Raw genomic sequence first — 20,876 nt, forward strand, 5'->3', positions numbered from 1 at the left:
CCGCCGCCGCAGCCGCGTGGCGTCTGCTCTGCTGCTCCGTTATTATTATTGTTATTGTGTGTGAGATGTGTATAGTTGCAGTTTCGGCCACGCGGCGTCAGGACTGTGCAGCACAAATTGTTGAAATACGAGTGTTGCAGATTCGAGTAAGTTTATTGGAACAAGGGGTCATTTAATAAATCGGTAAAATTAATATATCCGATCTTATCGTGCGTTCGAAGATCGCGCGAGCGCGAACGTTTGAAATCTTTCGATTTTTTCCCCCCGTTACGGAAGCGAGAGTACGAATGTAATGTACCGTCTTATCTCGTCAATTTTTTCTCTCTCAATTCGGATTGGGTGGGCGATCGTTCGATAGAGAAAATACATTTTACGTGCTATTTCGAACGCAGTCGATAACGATGTATATATTCGATTTCTCGCTGCCGCCATCGTTGCGTATGCGGCCGCGACCCATGAGAAGTTCTCTCTCTTTCTCTCTCTCATACACCGTACAAAGTAGTACATCTCGGCGTATACAGCCTTGCAGGTCTTCGTGACATAGCTTCTCGGATTTACACATCATATAGTATAGTAAGTATATAATATGACGTCACTATTATATGTGTATACGCACCGGTCGTACGTTGGTGCGTACCGTGTGCGTTTTATATACTTTTGAAAACGTCAGTTTTTATATACGCGTCGTCGCCGCTGCTCATGTGGCAGTCTCGATATCGCTGTGCAGTGATATAGGTTTCTTTCTATAACTCCGAGTTCGATAGTTTAAACGATACATAAGGTAACAATTTTTAACTGTATTTCGTATACCGATCGATCGGTTACATTATGCATCGATACGCGTATTTATATAGCCTTCCCAAAATTACGCAACAATATAATATCTTTTGAAAGTTCTCACGCCGGACACTCGTGTCCGTTCCTCGCCAAGTTCGAGATTATTATTTACGAGTTACTTTACGGAGTTCTCCGGGTTTATATATGTAATAGGCCGCGCGCAGATATACAAGTGGACGCGCTGCCACTACTTTGGCTCGGCGCGATGACGTATCATATTTTTTTTTCTCTACAAAGTAGCTCGTAGCGCTCGCACGACGATAGCTGCATCGCATATAGTGTATACTATTATAATTTAAAAAAGTACAATTATTTTTCAGAGATAACGACGCGCGGAAAGGTACAACCGCTACTGCTCGAGTGACATAATAATAATAATAATTGATTGACAACGATGGCAGAAAGCAACGGCACAATGGCAACGAAGCATCGAAGTGAGTATTTTATATATCGAACCCGTAACTCCGAAATGTCATGAATTTACCATGCAATGTGCTCGCGCATCAAAGTGGGGGGGGAATACTTACGACGATCGTATACGTATTATCGCGCGTGTATGCCATTGTACAACCGATCGTGCAGGCCACGCGCTCCCCACGCGTTACTTACTATACGTTAATTTGCATGAGCGCGCGCGTCCAAGGTACATAAAGTTTACGATGTTTTAGCATTTGTTGTGATGATATTTGCGCCCGTGTAATTTATTCCTGAATCGCGAGGTAGAAAATATAGCCTCCCCCCCTTACTCCCCCTTCTGAATTTTGTATAAACGCCGAAAATACAATGGCGAAATACAATCGCGAGTGCATTGCCTGTCATTATGCGCATAAATCACCTTGACCAACTGTTGCTCGGAGTCGCTCGGAGCTATGTAGATACTTGACTCGGTTACAATTAGCACAACAACAACGACGCAAAGTGTGCTAGCTAGCTGCAAGAGAAGTGAGAGGATCCTTGAGATTTATAATGCGAGGATATTCGTAAACGATCCGCGCCGAGTAGGAAAAATTACGTCGTTTTGTACGAAATTAGCAAAGATAAGTGGGGCAACAGCAGCGGCACGAGGAAAAATGTCGATATTAAATTTTTTTCCAGCGGATATTGGTAATTTTTTACATAGCCCAAAAAACCATTCATCGTTAGGAAACTCGCGAGCTATTTAATAACGCCGCGCGCGAGCTCGCGCGGCGTTTAATAGTGTGAATGGACGTTAAGATATGCGCGCGCGCGAGTAAAAAAGTATATGCAAAAAAAGAAATGACCAATACATGCTTAAACGCGCAGGGAAACGTGTATTTTACAAATGTACGTGTATCCGATTATTACGTCACGGTTTCGAGAGAGAGAGAGAGAGAGAGAGCTGTCACGCCATGTGTCATGCGAACTAATCGCACGATTCACGTGATACGTGTGCGATGACTTTTTTTTCAATTCTTCCTCTCTCTCTTGTAAATTCGCGAGAGTGCAGAGTGGCGCGTGGTACCGAAAAAATTTTCAATTCAAATGAGGAAAGGCTATGCACGATGAGAATGAGAAGGAAGAAAAGGAAACGAAAAAGTGCACGCAATGGAAATGCGAGAATGCGTATGAATGACGATGATCAGGAGATAAGTGCAGAGCGTGAGTTTTCGTATATCATTGATAAGCTCGTCTACGCTGTATTATGACACATCGAGTTATCTCGGTGCGTGCGAGTTTTTATTTAGAAAATAATAATCTCGACGATGATAAAAATAAATGCGTGAGCGTTGACATTTCGGTACTGGCTCGCGTATTTATATAATTCTTTATAATCAATTATTGACACCGATGTGACAGCGATATGATCTAAACTTCGTTGTATATTCCTACATATATGGGGCTGCGATACAGCATAACTCGAGGATGTAAAATTTTCAATGTCAATGTCAGATAATGACTTGCGATTCACGTACGAGTACGAGTACGTCTTTTACGTATTGTCATTAATGAAGCGTGTGTGTGCGGGCTCGGGCGATAGAAATCGTCCGACGAGGTGATGCTGCAACAGTACACGACGTATATCATTAATTAAAGCTTCGTGTGTCAATTGAGTCGCGCGGTTGACACGTTATTCTGATGAATCGTCGTAACACCCGATCGAGACGTCAAAAATATACTCTCGTAAACAATGACAGGTGCAATATATACCGTGTATTTTCGGACTGCGATATTACGGCGACACGAGTCGCGATTTTTGCAACGATACAAACGAAAAACAAAAAAGAGAATAATGAAAGGAATCTCGCGTACGTTGCAGATCTCGCGCGACACGTCGACGTGTAAACGAAATGAAAAAAAAAGAAACTACGACGTTAATTATCCCCACCTGCGGTACGTCGACGACGAACTCCTCGCGAGGTGCATCTCGAGAGTCCGTTTGATAATGATCGCGCGCGAGCGGCGGGATCAGCCTAAATGGACTCCGTCGCGGACGATTCGACGGAGCTTCGACGCTTGCCCGTCAGTCCTCCGAGCTCGAGGAAAAACGGAGCAAGACACCTGCACCTGCCGATCCGTCGTCGACGTACAGCGTACACATATGATTTGCCAATAAAGGTGATATACCATAGTTCATGCTGCACTATCGATTACACAATGTCCAAGAGTTCGAATTACCTTTTTGCTTTCGATGTTGATACATTGCCAACGACGCGCAGTATTTTCTGTAATGTCGCGCAGTAGTGCAAGCATATTTTTGTGTGTCGTGGATGTGTGCATAATTGTTTTAGGGCGCGAGAAATTCCCGCGCGAGTGACCATGTGATTCCCTTCGGCTTTGCTCCGGATCAAGAACTTGATTTTGATCGACAAAAAGATATTACATTATAATGGTGAGGTGCAATCATGGTAAGCGATTTCAATTGCCGGTGCAATCCATCTCAGCTCGTTTCGAACAATCAGCTCCTTATATTATATCGGTTCTATCGATTACTGTGATTTACAAATGATTTTATACCGCGAGCAATAAGCTGTAAAAAACTAAACTTCATCGAGATTCCGAATTTCGTTTCGCGGGATTATACAAACGGCACACGATGAATTTTATACACGCAGCTGCTGCTTCAGCGGAAATCCGGATCAATTTGTGTATACGTGAACATCTTTCGCGTGTTCATACTACTCTTTACAAATTAATCAATCTTCAGATTTGTTCTCACGTAGTTTCGCGCTATAGTTCCGTAAATCTTTTCGATCCACGCTCATTACAACGGGTATGATCGGTTTCGTCGAAAAATCGGCAAAATAAATACCGCGTAAATTGCCTCTCGACGATTCTCGCTCGTCGATTATTAGTTTAACCGATCGGTACGCACTTACTACACCTCAAGATAGATTTGTTCTTTCCTACGTACTTGATGTTCTTAAAAAAAGCCGACCTGCTCTTATCGTTTATATAATAAATGCGCATTATGTCGTCTATAGAATATCATTCGAATATTCGATCGAATCGATAGATCATCATTGCTAACTGTAATATAATAAATCGCAAGGTATTCATTCTTAAATTCTCGATCTTTGTAACATTGTAAGTAGGTCGTAATGATTGATAAAGTTGAGGTTCAACCTGTTGAAATTTTTAAAATTTTTTTGGCCAAATTTACATTATTCATTTTTTAACGATCAGCTCACTACTTTGCACATCGAATAGAACATGTAACACACATCAGCCCATCGTAAAATTCCATACTAAGATATACCGAACAATGATGTTACAATTACAATCGAAGTAAGAGTGGAATCTTACGTTAACTCGAGTGACTCGATAGAAATTTGTCAAAAATGCTCCAAGCGGAAGTAGACTTTCACGCGCGACAAACTGATATTCGCGCAAGTTTAGCCGAAGTAAAATTCATCATCCGTACTATACATTAGTCAAATCTCGATAGAAGGAAAATAACGTGTGTGTGGGCCTGTGGCTCTCGCAAGTGGTATCTTAGCTGTAAGTGCGTGTCTATCGTAAGGAATGTTCGCCACTTTGCTACGAGAGGCCCACACACACATAATATAAGCGAGAAGAATTAGAGAAACATTCCTATATATATAATAGCACGTGTGTGTACATCTGTGTGAGCACCGTGTGCACCAATATTATGAAACGCGGCTGCGCACCAAATAGCGCGAGATGTGTGCGCTTATATAGCGCTATATATGCCAATGCTCCCGCGATAATTCGGGGGGGCCGATCCTGCGTGACGTTTCCCTCCGCTCCGCGCGGCACGTTGTTGTATTTACACACACACACACACACTAACGGATAAAATAATATAACGAAGCGCCGCGCGCACATAATGCGGATCGCGGCCTAGTGTACCGAGAGAACCGGGAGCACGTTTTTAGTCTAGCTTGCCGCGCCATCGCTCGAGGTAGTCTCACGCAGTAACCAGAGAGTAGCTCCTTTTCCTTTTTTCGTAAATATACTCACGTAGTTCCAAGTGCCTCGGTGCGCGGCGTTTGTTGTGTACACACACAGACACAGAGAAAAGGAGTATTAAGTTGCAATTTCGTACGAGGCACGATGCAGAAGGTCAAAATGGATCACGCACGAACGAACGGAAACACGAATGGTAACCATCAGCCGGTGATAAGTGAGTGTACAATCTTTCTATCTGTAATTGGCTTAGTCGTAAAACCGCCAAAAACTGGCTACTTTCATATAGATAAAGGTAGTTCGATGTAGTGCAGCAGAAGAGGGCACGATTGTGCATCAAGGGTTACCAACCTCGTTCAAAAATATATCATCGAGTGCCATGAGTGTCCTTATTTATTTTCGATCGAGTTCTCGTGGATTCTTTTGTCAAAGTGAATATCGATCGTAAACATTCACACTTGCTCGCGCGGTGCAGAGAAAACGCAGAATCATCCGTTCGGTCGGAAAGACGCGCACACGCACGGAAATAGTTTCTATGAATAATTCCGGGCTTTCGACACTTTTTCTCCTTTCGCGCTATTTTCGGCGGTAAACGCCGTGCATCGATTCTGTCCTGTAATGCATGGTTTGCGCATTATACTTTTGAAAATTCATCTAGAACAAAGTTGCTGTCGTGAATTATTTTATCACAACGTAGAATCGGGTGAATTTTTACAAAACCTTGGGACCGAATTCATTTTACTAATAATAGCACGAGCCTTCGCATTCTTACACATTTTTTTCTATACTTCCTCGCTACGATTCGCTGAAATCCGTAATCATCGAACCATCGATTACGAAAATGAAAAAAAAAAAAAACTTTCAATCGCCAATTTCCATAAATTATGAAACGAGCGCTCGGGCACGAAAAACTTCAAAGCCGCGCGACGCAATCGTGTATTCCTATGTATGTATGTATGTGTCACGTACGCATACGCATTCATAAGGTAAAAACGAGAAGTAGTGACGTTATCTCGAAATCACGCGATGCACGCGTTTATACACTCGTATAGTTTTCCTGTTCTATCGAAGTACTATAGCATACGTTTGTATAACGCCAATAGATCGAAACACACTTAATGTGACTTATGCGATCGCGCGAGAAAGAGAGAGAGAGAGAGCGTGAGAGCTGGAGAAAAAAATACCGCTTAATCAGCTGGTATTCTCATTGAATTTATCATGTGTGTGCGCGGAAGCGCGAGAGATGGCATGTAATGTCAAGTTCAATGCTGCGCTCAGCGCGATCCTTATATTATGTTGCATATGATTCGACCGTTGATAAATAAAAATCGACGTACAACGCGCGTCCGTATTATATATTTACGCGAGCCGAGCGTGACGTACGAATGATGTACGTTGTACTTCCTGACCGATCATTATGTATAATACATTAATTCGAAAACGAAGAGGCGAAAAAACTATGCACGGGAAGCATCGAATTTCATCCACTATAAATTCAAATTCCCTTAAAAAAGCACCGATTGAAATGTTGAGTAATTGGCGTTTTTTTTACCATGCCAAAAATTAATGAAAATACGTGTTTATGTGCAGGGGCCTCGACCGAGGAGAGTCTGCAGTTCATCAGGGAGTCGCTGAAATCCGAGGAGATGGACCACATGGAGGGCACGCACTTCGAGAGCCAATACCCCCACGTCTTCGTCACCCTCGGCGCATCGGTATACGATCCATCCTTATGATAAATAAAAAAAAAAGCATCGTTCTCTCGAGGCACAATGAGTGACGTCGAATATATATGTTTTTGTCGAACGCTAAAAAAACAGGGCGACCTCGCCAAGAAGAAGATCTACCCGACCCTCTGGTGGCTGTTCCGCGACAATCTCCTTCCCCAGGCCACCTGCTTCTTCGGCTACGCTCGCAGTCAGCTCACCGTGTCGGCCCTCCGAGCCAAGTGCGAGCCCTACATGAAGGTCAAGCCCGGCGAGGAGCAGCGCTACGAGGAGTTCTGGGCGCTGAATCGCTACGTGGCTGGTGGCTACGACTCGCCCGAGGGCTTCGTCGAGCTCAATCGGCAGATCCTCGGTCACGAGCTGGCCGGCGCCAAGGCCAATCGGCTGTTTTACCTGGCCCTGCCGCCGTCCGTCTTCGACACCTGCACCGTGCACATCAGGCAGAAATGCGTCATCGACCAGTAATTACCTTTTCATATATCGAATTTAAAAAAAAAAAAACCCGAACGAAAATCAAAAAATTGCGCGCATCCCAATCGCAGGGGCTGGACACGCGTCATCATCGAGAAGCCGTTCGGTCGTGACTCGGCGAGCTCGGCCAAGCTCTCCGCCCATCTGGCCAGTCTGTTCCGCGAGGAGCAGATCTATCGCATCGATCACTACCTCGGCAAGGAGATGGTGCAGAACCTCATGACGCTGCGCTTCGGCAATCGGGTCTTCAGCCCGACCTGGAATCGCGAGCACGTCGCCTCCGTGCAGATCAACTTCAAGGAGCCGTTCGGCACCCAGGGCCGCGGCGGCTACTTCGACGAGTTCGGCATCATACGCGACGTCATGCAGAACCACCTGCTGCAGATACTGTCCCTGGTGGCCATGGAGAAGCCGGCCTCGTGTCATCCGGACGACATCAGAAACGAGAAGGTCAAGGTGCTGAGGAGCATCAGGCCGCTGGAGCTCGACGACGTGGTGCTGGGCCAGTACGTGGGCGATCCCGAGGCCGAGGACCCGGAGGCGAGACTGGGCTACCTGGACGACGAGACGGTGCCGAAGAACTCGAACACGCCCACCTTCGCCATGGCCGTGCTCAAGATCAACAACGAGCGATGGGACGGCGTGCCCTTCATTCTGCGCTGCGGCAAAGCCCTGAACGAGCGCAAGGCCGAGGTCAGGATCCAGTATCAGGACGTGCCCGGCGACATATTCGACGGCAAGGCCAAGCGCAACGAGCTCGTCATCAGGGTCCAGCCGGGCGAGGCTCTCTACGTCAAGATGAACACCAAGTCGCCGGGCATCACGTTCGACATGGAGGAGACCGAGCTCGATCTCACCTACGGCTCGCGCTACAAGGGCCTGAAGCTGCCCGACGCCTACGAGCGCCTCATTCTGGACGTGTTCTGCGGCTCGCAGATGCACTTCGTGCGCAGCGACGAGCTCAGCGAGGCCTGGAGGATTTTCACCCCGCTGCTGCACAGGATCGAGCACGGCGACGTGCGTCCGATACCGTACAAGTGAGTAATAATACAGCGAACGTTACAAAACTGTGTAAAAAAAAACTTGAACCAAACGATTTTTTTGTTTCGCAAACAGGTATGGATCGCGCGGACCCAAGGAAGCCAACGAGATGGCCAGACGCAACAATTTCAATTACTACGGTACTTACAAGTGGGTCCGACCGAGCCACCCGCACTAAATAACGATACGGAAAACACACACACACACAAACCCAAAAACTGTGATCGATTTTTTTTTAAACAAAACACTGGGAACAAAAAGTATATAGCATTTATACGAATCTTACTCTTTAGAAGTACTTTAGATAATATGTAAATGAAAATCTTCATGGTTTCTAATGTCACCTATTTGGCCAACACAAGCAATTTTTTACAATTGACAATAATTATAATATGTAACTACCTTATTGAGTAAGGTATTTTTACTTCAAAGATTTACAGATTTAAAAAAAACCAAACGTACGAGAGCCAAATTTCGAGTCGCTTTTTGAGAGCGAGAAATATAACTTTTTATATAAAATTTATACGTATAGTTACTTGATAAAAGAAAAGAGAGAAATTGTACGGGATGTTATTTATGAATTAATGCGCAGATATTACAAGTACTTCGGTGAATTTTATTATAACTAATGTTTATTAGTATACGAACTTTTGTTTAATGATAAATCATGATGAGCTAACATAAGCCTACAGAAATAGCCGGACTATGTACATATGTAAGTTGAGATGGCATTCTGTATATAAAAAAAGAGTGTAAATAATAATAACAATTCTGGGTCATGATACTTCTGTTACATGTATGGATCTAATATATTAGCATGACTAATTGTTTAAATTAAACAGTAACCTCGTTTACATTTATTACGTAGAGTAATCGTTCATACTTTACTTAAATCGAAAAAGAAAAACATAATTGAGTAAGAAAATCATATCTACAGTTATTTCGTTATCATTATATCGAATAATTGAATGAGAATAATTCATGTTGAATCGCTTACAAAAAACAAATTCTAAAAATCTTTTGACATGATATACAGTATATAAACAAGAGCTTGCAAAAATTATGAATTCAGTCTTTCCAGTAGAAAAAGTGAAATGATTAAATTTCATTTTGTACAATTAAAGGTAAATAAATTTTTCGAAATTAATTAAAGATTACTTCCTGGTTAATTAATTTGATTCCATTTGAACTATCACAAACATTTTCTATAATGAGTTAGATTGCTAAAATTAAATGACACACGCAACGACTCGAACGAAAAAGTAAGAAACGCAAGTCAGTAATATGTACAACTCGACAATTTTTAAATATCTTATCGTGTAATATTATGAATTTTTCAATGAAAAATCTTTGCTTCTCGGTAATAAAAAGTGAATAATACTTGTATTGCAGAGCTTAAAATACGCAATGCTAGTTGACGAAACGTATATAATATTCCCCAAAGTCAATAGGACTTGATTCTCGTTAAAATATATTACACATAATTCAGGAAACGATCGAACCAACGCGTTTTCATTGACCCAACAAAGAGGCATTAATTATATATTAATATCAAAGTTCACGGTCCACGAGCAGCGGCCCAAACCTATATATCAAGACTCGGACCCAGGAGCTCGTCCCAATCGATACTGGTCTTGTAAACCTCCTGCTGAAGCCAGAGCTCGTAGTGCTGCTTGAATTCCTCGGTGAGCTCGACGTTGGTACCGAGCACCGAGGTGATCGACGTGTCGACGGGTTCGAGCTCCTCGTCGCGCACTGCGTTTGAGTAGCGTCGATTATTGAAGCGATCAACGCAGTTGCGCAGCGTGCACTCTTCGTTTTGAAAGTCCCATGGCCTAGCCTCTAGATCTGTGGGGTGTTTATGATAATTGAAATTACGGGTGTCTCGAGGGCGCGGATTATGCAAAAAGGGATTGAGTCAAATGCTGTAATTACCATTTCCAAATGCCCAGTCGTCGTTCAGACGATGTCTGACCTTGGCGTAGATGACGCTAATCGTTTTCATGTTAGTTTTGCGCCACTGTCTACCTAGATATTTGGTTTGCATTTTCAGAAGTTTCAGTACGTACAGCTGCAGCATACCGTGCATGACTTTAAGGGTGCGCTTCAATATTGGAGCAGATTTGAAAACAACTAGCATCTGGAAGAGAAAAAAATCGTTAAAATATGGTCGTGAAAAAATCGATCCATCAATAATCGTACTGACCATGATTCTGCTGTGTTTCCATTTGGTCAATTTATTGAGTATTCTCAGAAGATTTATACAGGTAAAAACGTTTCTCCAGGAATAATTCATATTGTCACCAAGTTCCAAATTATCTGCAGTCAATTCGGGCTGATCACCGATAACGCACGTAGGAAAATCCAATATAGGAATACTTGAAAAAGAAGAATTTGATTTTTAATATTATTACCGATTTTTGAGGGGAAAATTGACGTATCGAAAAGTACGAGATCGAAGTACTTACACGTTCTTGGTCTCGATGTAACTCAAGATATTTTGATTCAAAAACTTCAGTACAAGAGGTATACAGTTGGCAAAGACTAGATGCTGCGACATGAATTCAAATTGATAAACGTGGTTCAGCTTGAAGTGCTTCAGCAAGAGAAGCAGTATAGCCGAAACCGCTTTGACGATTATCTCCTTATGACGATTAACGTCAATCCCAAGTTTCATCGATTGCAGTACCATGACTGGCATTTCTTCGGGCAGTATGTCGGCCATTATGTTGATACCGTCGGTTTTGGTCTTGCTCGTAGGCGCGGCGGCAAGAAGAATTTTCAGCAGGGCAATCATGTGCTGAGGCAAATTGGGTAGCATTGCTTGATACAGTATTTCAGTGGGTGTGTCCCTGATAAAAGGCTCCTTTGTGCTTAATGGATTCTTGGCTATTTCCTCCTCCTTTAGAATTTGAACTTCGGCAAGTGATGTATACATATGCTAAAAGAAAGTGATTGGGAGTTTATGGAAAAAAAATTCTCCAACTCTGAAAGCTTTATGATATTTTTCAACTAACTTTTTTGAGAGTGCTCAATCCTTCGTGAATGGGCAGTGGCAATCCTGCTAAGCTCTCGCGATCACCTTGCAACTTGTATCCAACGAACTTTTTTCTCGACACGTCTAAAAATAAATCGACGTCTTTCTGTCTTACTTTTGGGACCCATGGCAATCCTTTAGGCTTGGCAGGTGGCGGTGTATCTGGACGAATTTCGGGCTGGTTGTTTGGATTATCATAATAATTTTGATAAGTTCCCATTGGTTGATTAACAAAAACACCTTCGTCGACGTCTCCTTCTCCCGATTCCACACCCCCTTCATTGGTAATGAGCAATCTTGGAACGTCATTCTCCAAATTTGGTTCATCCAAAGAACTTTGCTTCATTAAGCTCTGTGAGAAATGAAAGATGATAAAAGCTTCGTACATTTTTTCCAATAAATTTTTTTTTCTTTTCAACTTACCCTCCTAAAAGGTCGATTATTTTTCTTCATATTCTGATTGTCCAACAGATCAGCTGCATTTGTTGGAGGAGAACTTGGCCTCATAGCTTTTGCTACTTCTATTGTGTCTTCCTTAATGTTATCAAGACCAGCTTGTTTGCGATATTGATTTTTAAGTTCTCTCAACTCTTCCATTCCACCCAAGGAAACCAAAATTAATTTCCATAGTAGAAGAAGAACTTTTCTCATTGGAAAGTGTGGTGCAGACCCGCTGCAAAAACTTGTTACCATTCCCAATAATTTGATTATAAGTAAATCTTCTTCGTGTGCATTCACTAAGAAAAAAGTTATCGTTGTATTAAAAAGTGAAAAGTTATAGATAAAAATAAAATTAAAAAATTTTTCTTACTCAATTCTTCTTTGAATGCTTCAACATTTTTTCTATAAGGACTTGAGTCTAAGATTTTCATCTCTTCTCTCATCACTTCAGTAATAATGTATAAAACAGATAGAATAACACGAAGATCAACTGAGTCTGCAAGACTTACTGCTAATTTTTTCATAGCTGTATTGTCTGTATTACTAGCTCTAAAATAATGTAATGAATTAGAATCATATAAATTTTTTAAATAATATTGATAACTTACTCTATTTCAATATTTAACAATTCAATAAAAGCTGGAAATGTTCCACACTCATAAAGTAACATAACATTGGTTTTTTCCTGGTCTTGTTGCTCTTTATCAGATTGCACTTCTGCCCAGCAGCCCTGAGCCAGGTACAAAATACATCTTGCAGCCTTCATTCTCAAATTTTTGTTTGAAACTTCAAGTTGATCCAACAATTTATATATTATTGATTTTTGCTGTTCTCTGGTCAAGTTTTGCCAGACTGGGCGCAAATCATACATCTGCATTTGATCCTCAAAAACCTAAGCAGACGATACTCAGCATTACAAAATGATTATTCTAAGTTATAAATTTAATATTTTTTTACCTTGACATTTTGCTGTAATTCACAATGTTCAGTGTAACTATATAATTCAGCAATCTCATTGGCATGACTATCCGTGTCCTCGTACACAAAGTCAAGCTCTTGTGACGAACAGTTCTCCTATAAGAAAAACACACTTTTGTAGGGTGCAGAGATCTTTTACCATTAACAAAACTATCCCAAACGGAATCAAATGCTATTGGATAATACAAAAAAATTGTCTTGAAGCACAAATGAAGATAGTAAATAAACAGATTTCAAAATCATGCACATATTTAAAATGAAAGCATTCCAAATGTTTACATTCTAAACAGATAATGATTCGGAGCAGAGATGATATAAAGCTCTCGTGCTACACAAGTTTCGATGTCAACGACAGATTAATTTTCACCATAAAGTTGAAACTCACCATTTTGAAAATTATATCTTGAAAACGAGAGAACGCACAAACTATTCAAGCAAAAACACTCGAGTACAAAATCTTGATGTGTACGAGACACTCCTCCATCGGCAGCAGCACCACCACCGTGTCAACAAAGCTCATTTCGAAGAGCTGAAGAACCGACCCGATCAACCGGAGCTTGCATCTGATGAATTCGACAAAAAAAAAACTCAAAAACTGACAGCGATGCGTGCGAATACGCGAGACGAGCAGCTTCCTAGTCAAAATGTTGTCATCGTATAATTCAACGACACCATATACACTTGCGGGGCTCGACACTTACGTATACGCTCGCTCGCTCGTCTCTTGAGGATTTTACAATCGCTGCGCTGCTTTTGCTAAAGCTATATGCAAGTGTATAATACACTTGCGATTCGCAGGTTATAGGCGGCCTAGCAGTCGGCAAGGTAAATTTCGCGCGGCGACGCCTTCGATGGTTCGAACGATCGTTATTTTAAATTGTGTCATTCATAGGGTGTTCGTTGTTAAGTTTTTCCGTTTTACGACTTAATTATGATAATGTCAACAACTCGAAATGTCAATTAACGATGGAAGGCAACACATTATCATGATCTACAATTTATGTATACAATGACGAAATATTCAGTTATCACTGCATTTTTGTTATTTTCCTTATAAAAAGGGGAAATAATAATTTCATTTAATGGTTTACTATGGTATTTACTAAATCATGTAAGAAAATTTATAACAAGAATGGTAAAGAAAAAAACATATTTTATAGTTCTATTTGCTTTTATTAAAACTATTGTTTTTTAAAAATTTGCTTTAACCAAGCAATTCTCTGTACTTCTTCCATTGGTCCAGAGGTCCATGCTCTGGCAAATATTTAACATTGCATCCATCGGGTGCCAATCGTCCAGCGGCCTTGAGTGCTTCGTATTCAGCACGGTTGTAGCGGGTGAATCCCCACTTCTTTGAGACATAGATCTTTTGACGACCTGGGAACTTGAACTTAGCACGACGCAAAGCTTCAATAACTGAGGCCTTATGTCTGTCGGTGGATCTGACTGACATGATGGGTTGTCCAATGTTGACACGGGCAACAGTACCTTGTGGTTTACCAAAGGCACCTCTCATTCCAGTTTGAAGCCTTGATTAAAAATACAAGATTTTAATTATTATTTCTGATGATCAATATTGTTTCGATTCTACTAATTGTTGTAACAAATGATATAAATATAGCAAATTTCATAGGTTTACTATCAAAATACACAGTTATTAGGGACTCTACAGTATTACTGTGTTTTGACTATTTTACAAAAGTTCAAGTATAATCAATTAACTGTGGAGTTAGATTAAATTTATTATTTACCTATCAGCTCCAGCGCACGACAACATTTTGTTGATGCGGATAACATGGAAAGGATGAACTCTCATTCTGATGTGGAACTGGTCTTTACCAGAGTTCTTGACCAGGTATTTGTTGCAGCAAATACGTCCAGCTTCCAGAGCTTCCGAGCTGAGCTGTTCATACTCATCTGACACCAAATGTACACATAGTGGAAAATCCTCTACGGAGGCCTTTTTCTTGCCCAAGTCGAAGATGCGAATCTTAGGGTCTGGCACACCACGGCAGAAACGGGATTTTGGGTATGGTTTGTTCTTGCAGTAGCGATAACTATAAGAAAAGAATGACAAGCCATCAGTAAGGTAATGAAAAATATGTTACGAAATGTTACTTTGACTGTCAGAGTCAGCTCATCATAAACAGCTAATAAATAATTAAGTTTCGTCACGTGTAGTAACAGATATAAGATTTTTTTGAAACTAACCATCTTGCGGGGCGACGACCCATCTTGAACTGAAATCATAAAAAAAATCCATTTTAGAGTACTATAAATGCAATGTCTGTTAGAAACTCATGAACACATTCACAGACGCGTAATTTGATTAAGTAATCATTTATAGATTAATTAAACCTCATGGTTTATTGAAAGTTTAAATAATGCGACTTACTGAGTAGTGACCCGTGCGATCGCCGTAAAGAAAAAGGTTATGACGGTGGAGAAACACGTTCTTCGGAAAGTCTACGCGCTGCATACGGCGCCATAATCTGTGGAAGCGAGCTCCGATTATTCAGAGCGGTTTAATTTGAAATTGTATGAGGTAAAATGTGTTTTTGCAGTTTGATCAAGCATAAAAAAAAGTAAAGAATTAATTAAACAGAGATAGTTTTTGTCACTTAGATGAAGTATCACATATACCTCATTAAGAGATTAAGATAAACGAATGGCTTGATTACAATTTTCCTAAATAATCAATTAGTTTGATGATAGAATTTCATTACTTTTTATTTAAAAAACATCGAAGATAATCTAAAAAAATACAATTAATGAAACTTATAAAATGTGTAGTACTTAACTTTTTAACATTTAACCGAGTCCATTAATTTTCTTCATAAAATAATAATACATTATTCAACGATCGTATAATTTCGAGAAATAAAAATTGGAAACCCGCAACTAAAAATATTGTTCTTGATACTTCGCGTACTACAAATCGTGATGGACCGCACACATCCGTCCCATACAACATTCCAGTTTACTTACGTCGCAATCCTTTATTTTTCACAGAGATCGCTTACGAAAATAAAAAAACGGAAGAGGAACAATAACAATATTTTGTCATGCCCGTTCACAGTTTCACCGGATCATAATATACCGCCCATGTCATAATAAATCCGCGCCGTGGCACCATCTCTTATATCCCTACCCCAAATACCCCTCCGAGTTATGTCAACCCTCCCGCACCGGAGCAGGATATAATACGCGCGCTATATATTATATGGATATGGAAAAGTAAATCGCAGTCTCTCGTCGCGCTGCACCATTACACACACGTATACCTGTCTATACGTGTATGCGTGCGAGCGCTATACATGTATAAGGTATTACATTTCATCGGAACTCGGGCGAGATTGGCTGGCTGGTGCGCGGAAGAGAAACAAAGAAGCCGCCGCCGCGCGGCTTTCTACATATACATACAGGCATATTACCTACGCAGCTGAAGCTTTTAGCGTCCCGGCGTCCGTGCCGTGCAGCACACAGAGCATAATAGCATCGCATATAAAACACATATACACGCACCGGAGATATTCGTTGTCCTTTTTTTTTCGGAGCTCAGTTCTCGACATCTCGGCAGCGGAGGTGAACAGAAGAGGAGTATTGTTATACACGCAGCACCGGCGCGCGAACCCGTGGAGATAATCGTCCGTTTATAGTGCAGCGTTTTTAATAATAATTTTATACGTAAACAACAAAACGTCAAAATGCAGGGAACGATCATCGAGAATCTTAGCGGCAAAAAATTGTCCGTGCTCGTCGCTCTGCTCGTCGTCGCACAAATTGTATCGTTTCTCATCGGTGGTCTCGTTGGTAAGCTGCATTCTCACTTTTTTTTTTGCATGCATCTCTTATCGAAGGATAGGCTGCGCTTTCTTTCCGCGATATACTTTATCTTTGTTTACTCGAAACGAATACCTGTACGGACGATTTTGAGTTTGTCGCGTGCATAATAATTACGTTCGAAACGCGAGAATGACTCATTGAATCGAAATTTACGGAAAATTTGTATGCTTCTTTGTGAAGGATTTTATTTCGACTGTGCGAAATTTACCTGCTTGTGAAAAGGTTAAGAATACGCAGTCAACCCTTTGACTAAAACACTTGTTATTGACACCTGTGATTTCGCTATTTTCGATATGAGTGTAGGAAAGCGGACCGACATCGATGATTTTTTTTTCTTTTTTTTTTCAAAATTATCTCTTTTAGTAACAGCACCAACTTCGATTGGTTGTTGTTTTTACGTAAAATATTTTACGCACTTTTTTATCATTTTTATATTTACGTTTTGATTTTGCGCTAATGATGATTGTAAAGTCAAATGTACTGTACGCGGTTCTTTGTCGAATGTACACGCACGAGTTTTCATGATGGTGCTTTTGAAATTTCACAAATTTATATTGGGGGAGTTTCTTCAATTATTCCTCTGCCCTCTTACCCTTATAACCACATACATGTGTATATTGCGATAGGGGGAGACTAACAAAGAAGTAGCTACTTGAGACATCATTGCTCCGATATTTCTTTTGACAAGTGGGTCTTATTGCAACCATTGTGTACCCTTTTTTTTATCCTTCTCTCTTGATTACCTCTCTTGAATCTCTCTGCTTGACTCTGTTTTTTCTAAAATTTTTGTCATTATACTTTTTTTTAATGATCGTTATAATTATTAACAAACTTTATTTTCAGCACCCCCTCCATCGAATAGTCAAAATATGTTAGGAACTGCATGTAGAGATAAACTCAATGTGAATGGAACACCACCAGGCTTGGATGATTGGATGTACTTCAGACCCCCAGGAAAATGTGTACATGTTGATACTCATGAAATGAGTGAGACAATCATACCGTTAGTTTATGTTTTTCAGGTAATTTTATTCTGCTTTCATAAAGCAAATACTGATAAAGTCATTCACTATTTAACTAAATTTCATAATAAATTACATTTTTAGATGCCAACACCAAGAAATGGTAAATTCTTAGACTATTCTCGATGGCAACATAGCTTAATTGGAGTTTTACAGATTGAAGTAATGTATCACAATCATATTGTTGTTCGTAAGTAATCTTTTTATAGTCTTTTTGAATGATGTCAAAAAAATAGTGATAATCAATTTTAAATTTTTTATCTAGCTCCAATTACAAAACTGACTATAGATGCAAGACTAGCTTACAGAAATAAAGGTGATCCTGAAGATGAATGGAAACATTATGCTTCTTCGATTGTGGAAAGAAATTTGGAGTGCACAATAGACAATGTTTGTTATTAACTATTGTATTTATTAATATTTTTTTCAGTTATTATATCTTCCATTTTTTATTTTTAGGCCAGAGAAGAGTATAATTATAACTGCAGTACATTATCACTATTCGAACTGGGTTCTGTATTTCATGATTATTACTTGCTGAATATTCGTTTACCAAATGATCCTCTTAAAAAGACCAATCAAGATTTAGGACACATTACTGACTTATGTGTTACAGTTAGTTGAAAATAATTAAATTAAATAGATACCCATACAAGATGAAATTTAATCCTTCTTAAAATATTCTTGATAGGTCATTAACCAAAATGGAGGATTCACAAAAGTTTGGGTATCTCTAAAAACGGTTTCTTTCCCAATTACTTTATTAGTACTGTGCTGGTATTGGAGAAGAATACATATGCTGTCTAGATCACCTGCACTTTTAGAATACATGTTACTAGTACTTGGATGTGCTCTTAGTCTTCTCAATAGTAAGAAATTAAAAAATTAATTTGTAAAATAATTTTGAAAAAAAGTTTAAAAAACTTGTAATGATGTATTAATTGTTTCAGTGCCATTGGAATATCTTACTTTATTATTTGATATGCCATACATGCTTCTATTAGAAGATATTAGGCAAGGTATATTTTATGCGACGCTTTTGTCATTCTGGCTTGTGTTTGCTGGAGAACATCTCATGGTTCAGGTTGGTATTCAGCATGCTACCAACGTTTTTTGCATCGAGAAAATTAATTTATTAAATAAATTTTCATTTTAGGATGGCGATCAAAAGACATCACTCAAAGGCTATTGGCGTCATTTATCAGCCGTCGGAGTCGGATGTTTGTCGCTGCTCTTTTTCGATATGTGCGAACGCGGTGTACAATTGCGAAACCCATTTTATTCAATCTGGGTGACCAACATAGGAGCCAAATTAGCATTATCATTCATCATTTTAGCTGGAGTTTCTGCCGGATCATACCTTTTATTCTTAACTTATATGATTTACAAAGTATTCACTAATATAAGTATTAAAAGAGCTGCTCTACCAAGTATGAGCTCTGCCAGACGTTTACACTATGAAGGTGTAATTTACCGTTTTAAATTCTTGATGGTCGCCACCCTATTGTGTGCATCATTGACAGTCATTGGTTTTATTCTTGGACAAGTACTTACTATTTGATGTTAAAAAAAATTATTGAATTTGAAAATTAAATGGTAATCAATAAATTAAAAATTTTTAGGTTGCTGAAGGACAGTGGAAATGGGATCAAGACATCGAATTAGAAATGACTTCAGCTTTCTTTACTGGAGTTTATGGAATGTGGAATATTTATACTATAGCACTTCTTTGTTTATACGCGCCATCACACAAACAATGGCCAGTCGAACCTTCTGGTAAATAATTAATGATTAATTTTATGTAACTGCATTGAAGTATATTTAAACTTAATTTTAACATTTCAGAAAACAGCGTCAGCGAAGAAATTGAATTTTCAAGGCTTCCAACAGAGCCCAATGAAATGCTGTCACTGACAGCTTTCTCCAGAAAAACGGCTATAGATTAGATAATCCATATTTATTGGCAATATATCATCGAATCTTAGAATATTTATGCAGAACTTCGGAGATTTTTGAAGAATATATTCCAACCATTCCATTGCTATCTTTTCTTTCGAAAAAATTCATGTATTTATACTGTGCATCTAGTATTACTAAAGGCAGTTTTCGTTGTAACTGTATCAGTAGATTATATATTTAAGAGTCAATAAGTAGCAATCAAAAATTGAATAACGATTTTATTTCGAGAAGACGCAGCAGTTATCTGTAGAAGAATAAAAAGAATACCGATGATAAACAAAACATTTGGATACAGCTGCGCGAGATCTCTGAATGAAATATTATTCAACATATATTTTATAAGATTTATTATATTATATAAATGTGCAAATGTGATTAGCCTATCCAATAATCGAACAAATGAACTGGCCAAAACAATATGTGTTATCAAACAACGACTGAAGTATTTGAGAACCAATTTCAAATACTTGAATATAGATATTATAATAATTAATCTCAAATAACAATAGTCTGCCCTAGCTATTAAGAATTGTATTGTATACTGAAAATAATTCAATGTAACTTTTTTTACATTATGATTTTTTAAATTTTGCCATATTGATAACGATCTTTTGTACAACCTGCAAAGAAAAAGTTTTAACGCGATGCGCAATATATTCTATTTTACCAGACTGCAGTCAAGATAACGCGATCGCTTTTACAAGCGAGTCGTTTCGCAAAAAAAAAGTATTAGTACTTAAGTGTTTACTACGAAATACTGATATAATGTAGCTTGTAGATACAACTTTTTTTTTTAATATTACAACTTTTATACCGAACGTCTTTTTTTCTCCTTTTATTGAATAAAAACGAATTTGTTACTCGATGATAGAGTTTTGTCCGCAGAATTTCCTCGTATATACTCATATGCACACGTAACGCGTGCTGTTTCGACAATCAAGAGCTCTCGATCTGCCGCTTCACGCGTATGAAAAATTGAAACGATGAATAATTACCCCCTTCGCGCAATTTGAAAAGCAAATGCGCGCGTTCGATCGCGGAGTCGAACTCGCACGTTATAACGACGTCGCGCGGACGCCTGTGTAATGCAAAAGTCGCGTACTTACATGTATAAACACGCGCGCGCGC

The 20,876-nt window shown here is 39.6% G+C and overlaps 4 protein-coding genes across 9 annotated transcripts; 2 read left to right on the plus strand and 2 right to left on the minus strand.

The window, feature by feature from the left end:
• Window positions 1–43: 43 nt before the first annotated feature.
• LOC106655801 (glucose-6-phosphate 1-dehydrogenase) lies at window positions 44–9,617 on the plus strand. 5 transcript variants are annotated; one of them, XM_014376379.2, is made up of 6 exons: window positions 44–146; window positions 1,158–1,271; window positions 6,817–6,941; window positions 7,047–7,414; window positions 7,496–8,461; window positions 8,541–9,617. In XM_014376379.2, exons 2-6 carry the CDS (start codon window positions 1,232–1,234, stop codon window positions 8,641–8,643), a joined length of 1,602 nt encoding a protein of 533 aa, XP_014231865.1. In that variant the 5' UTR covers window positions 44–146; window positions 1,158–1,231; the 3' UTR covers window positions 8,644–9,617. The 5 variants fall into 5 exon arrangements, with proteins under 5 accessions (XP_014231865.1, XP_014231872.1, XP_014231856.1 ...); XM_014376386.2 differs by lacking the exon at window positions 44–146 and adding an exon at window positions 344–573; XM_014376370.1 differs by lacking the exon at window positions 44–146 and adding an exon at window positions 689–781.
• LOC106655790 (striatin-interacting protein 1) lies at window positions 9,061–13,664 on the minus strand. The gene is made up of 10 exons (XM_014376351.2): window positions 13,307–13,664; window positions 12,901–13,017; window positions 12,552–12,835; window positions 12,314–12,492; window positions 11,926–12,239; window positions 11,483–11,854; window positions 10,934–11,406; window positions 10,672–10,843; window positions 10,401–10,605; window positions 9,061–10,313 (listed from the first exon to the last, which is right to left on the minus strand). The coding sequence occupies exons 1-10, from the start codon at window positions 13,307–13,309 to the stop codon at window positions 10,051–10,053; spliced, it is 2,382 nt and encodes a 793-aa protein (XP_014231837.1). The 5' UTR covers window positions 13,310–13,664; the 3' UTR covers window positions 9,061–10,050.
• A 409-nt stretch (window positions 13,665–14,073) lies between these two features.
• On the minus strand, window positions 14,074–15,415 carry LOC106654886 (60S ribosomal protein L10). Of its 2 annotated transcripts, none has more exons than XM_014374994.2 (4): window positions 15,317–15,415; window positions 15,133–15,161; window positions 14,673–14,978; window positions 14,074–14,450 (listed from the first exon to the last, which is right to left on the minus strand). In XM_014374994.2, the coding sequence occupies exons 1-4, from the start codon at window positions 15,398–15,400 to the stop codon at window positions 14,126–14,128; spliced, it is 744 nt and encodes a 247-aa protein (XP_014230480.1). In that variant the 5' UTR covers window positions 15,401–15,415; the 3' UTR covers window positions 14,074–14,125. The 2 variants fall into 2 exon arrangements, with proteins under 2 accessions (XP_014230480.1, XP_014230490.1); XM_014375004.2 differs by lacking the exon at window positions 15,317–15,415 and adding an exon at window positions 15,240–15,283.
• Window positions 15,416–16,136: 721 nt separating this feature from the next.
• Window positions 16,137–20,560, plus strand: LOC106654737 (protein wntless). Its single transcript, XM_014374741.2, has 10 exons — window positions 16,137–16,734; window positions 17,611–17,789; window positions 17,874–17,979; window positions 18,055–18,179; window positions 18,249–18,404; window positions 18,481–18,658; window positions 18,740–18,873; window positions 18,946–19,335; window positions 19,412–19,565; window positions 19,635–20,560. Exons 1-10 carry the CDS (start codon window positions 16,629–16,631, stop codon window positions 19,733–19,735), a joined length of 1,629 nt encoding a protein of 542 aa, XP_014230227.2. The 5' UTR covers window positions 16,137–16,628; the 3' UTR covers window positions 19,736–20,560.
• The last annotated feature ends 316 nt before the right edge of the window (window positions 20,561–20,876 follow it).

This window comes from Trichogramma pretiosum, unplaced genomic scaffold, assembly GCF_000599845.2.
Source record: "Trichogramma pretiosum strain Unisexual culture from Peru unplaced genomic scaffold, Tpre_2.0 scaffold1, whole genome shotgun sequence".
In the NCBI taxonomy this organism is placed as follows: domain Eukaryota; kingdom Metazoa; phylum Arthropoda; class Insecta; order Hymenoptera; family Trichogrammatidae; genus Trichogramma; species Trichogramma pretiosum.

Coding starts and splice junctions, on each gene's coding strand:
- LOC106655801 (XM_014376362.2), top strand. CDS start 5,374: ATGCAGAAGGTCAAAATGGATCACGCACGAACGAACGGAAACACGAAT. Junction 5,444..6,816: donor TAACCATCAGCCGGTGATAA/GTGAGTGTACAA, acceptor GTTTATGTGCAG/GGGCCTCGACCGAGGAGAGT. Junction 7,415..7,495: donor CAGAAATGCGTCATCGACCA/GTAATTACCTTT, acceptor TCCCAATCGCAG/GGGCTGGACACGCGTCATCA.
- LOC106654737 (XM_014374741.2), top strand. CDS start 16,629: ATGCAGGGAACGATCATCGAGAATCTTAGCGGCAAAAAATTGTCCGTG. Junction 17,980..18,054: donor TCACAATCATATTGTTGTTC/GTAAGTAATCTT, acceptor TTTTTTATCTAG/CTCCAATTACAAAACTGACT. Junction 18,874..18,945: donor GAGAACATCTCATGGTTCAG/GTTGGTATTCAG, acceptor TTTTCATTTTAG/GATGGCGATCAAAAGACATC.
- LOC106654886 (XM_014374994.2), bottom strand. CDS start 15,400: ATGCAGCGCGTAGACTTTCCGAAGAACGTGTTTCTCCACCGTCATAAC. Junction 14,979..15,132: donor GGTCGTCGCCCCGCAAGATG/GTTAGTTTCAAA, acceptor CTTTTCTTATAG/TTATCGCTACTGCAAGAACA. Junction 14,451..14,672: donor TCGTGCGCTGGAGCTGATAG/GTAAATAATAAA, acceptor TTTTTAATCAAG/GCTTCAAACTGGAATGAGAG.
- LOC106655790 (XM_014376351.2), bottom strand. Junction 12,493..12,551: donor TTGTTAAATATTGAAATAGA/GTAAGTTATCAA, acceptor ACATTATTTTAG/AGCTAGTAATACAGACAATA. Junction 11,407..11,482: donor GATTGAGCACTCTCAAAAAA/GTTAGTTGAAAA, acceptor ACTTTCTTTTAG/CATATGTATACATCACTTGC.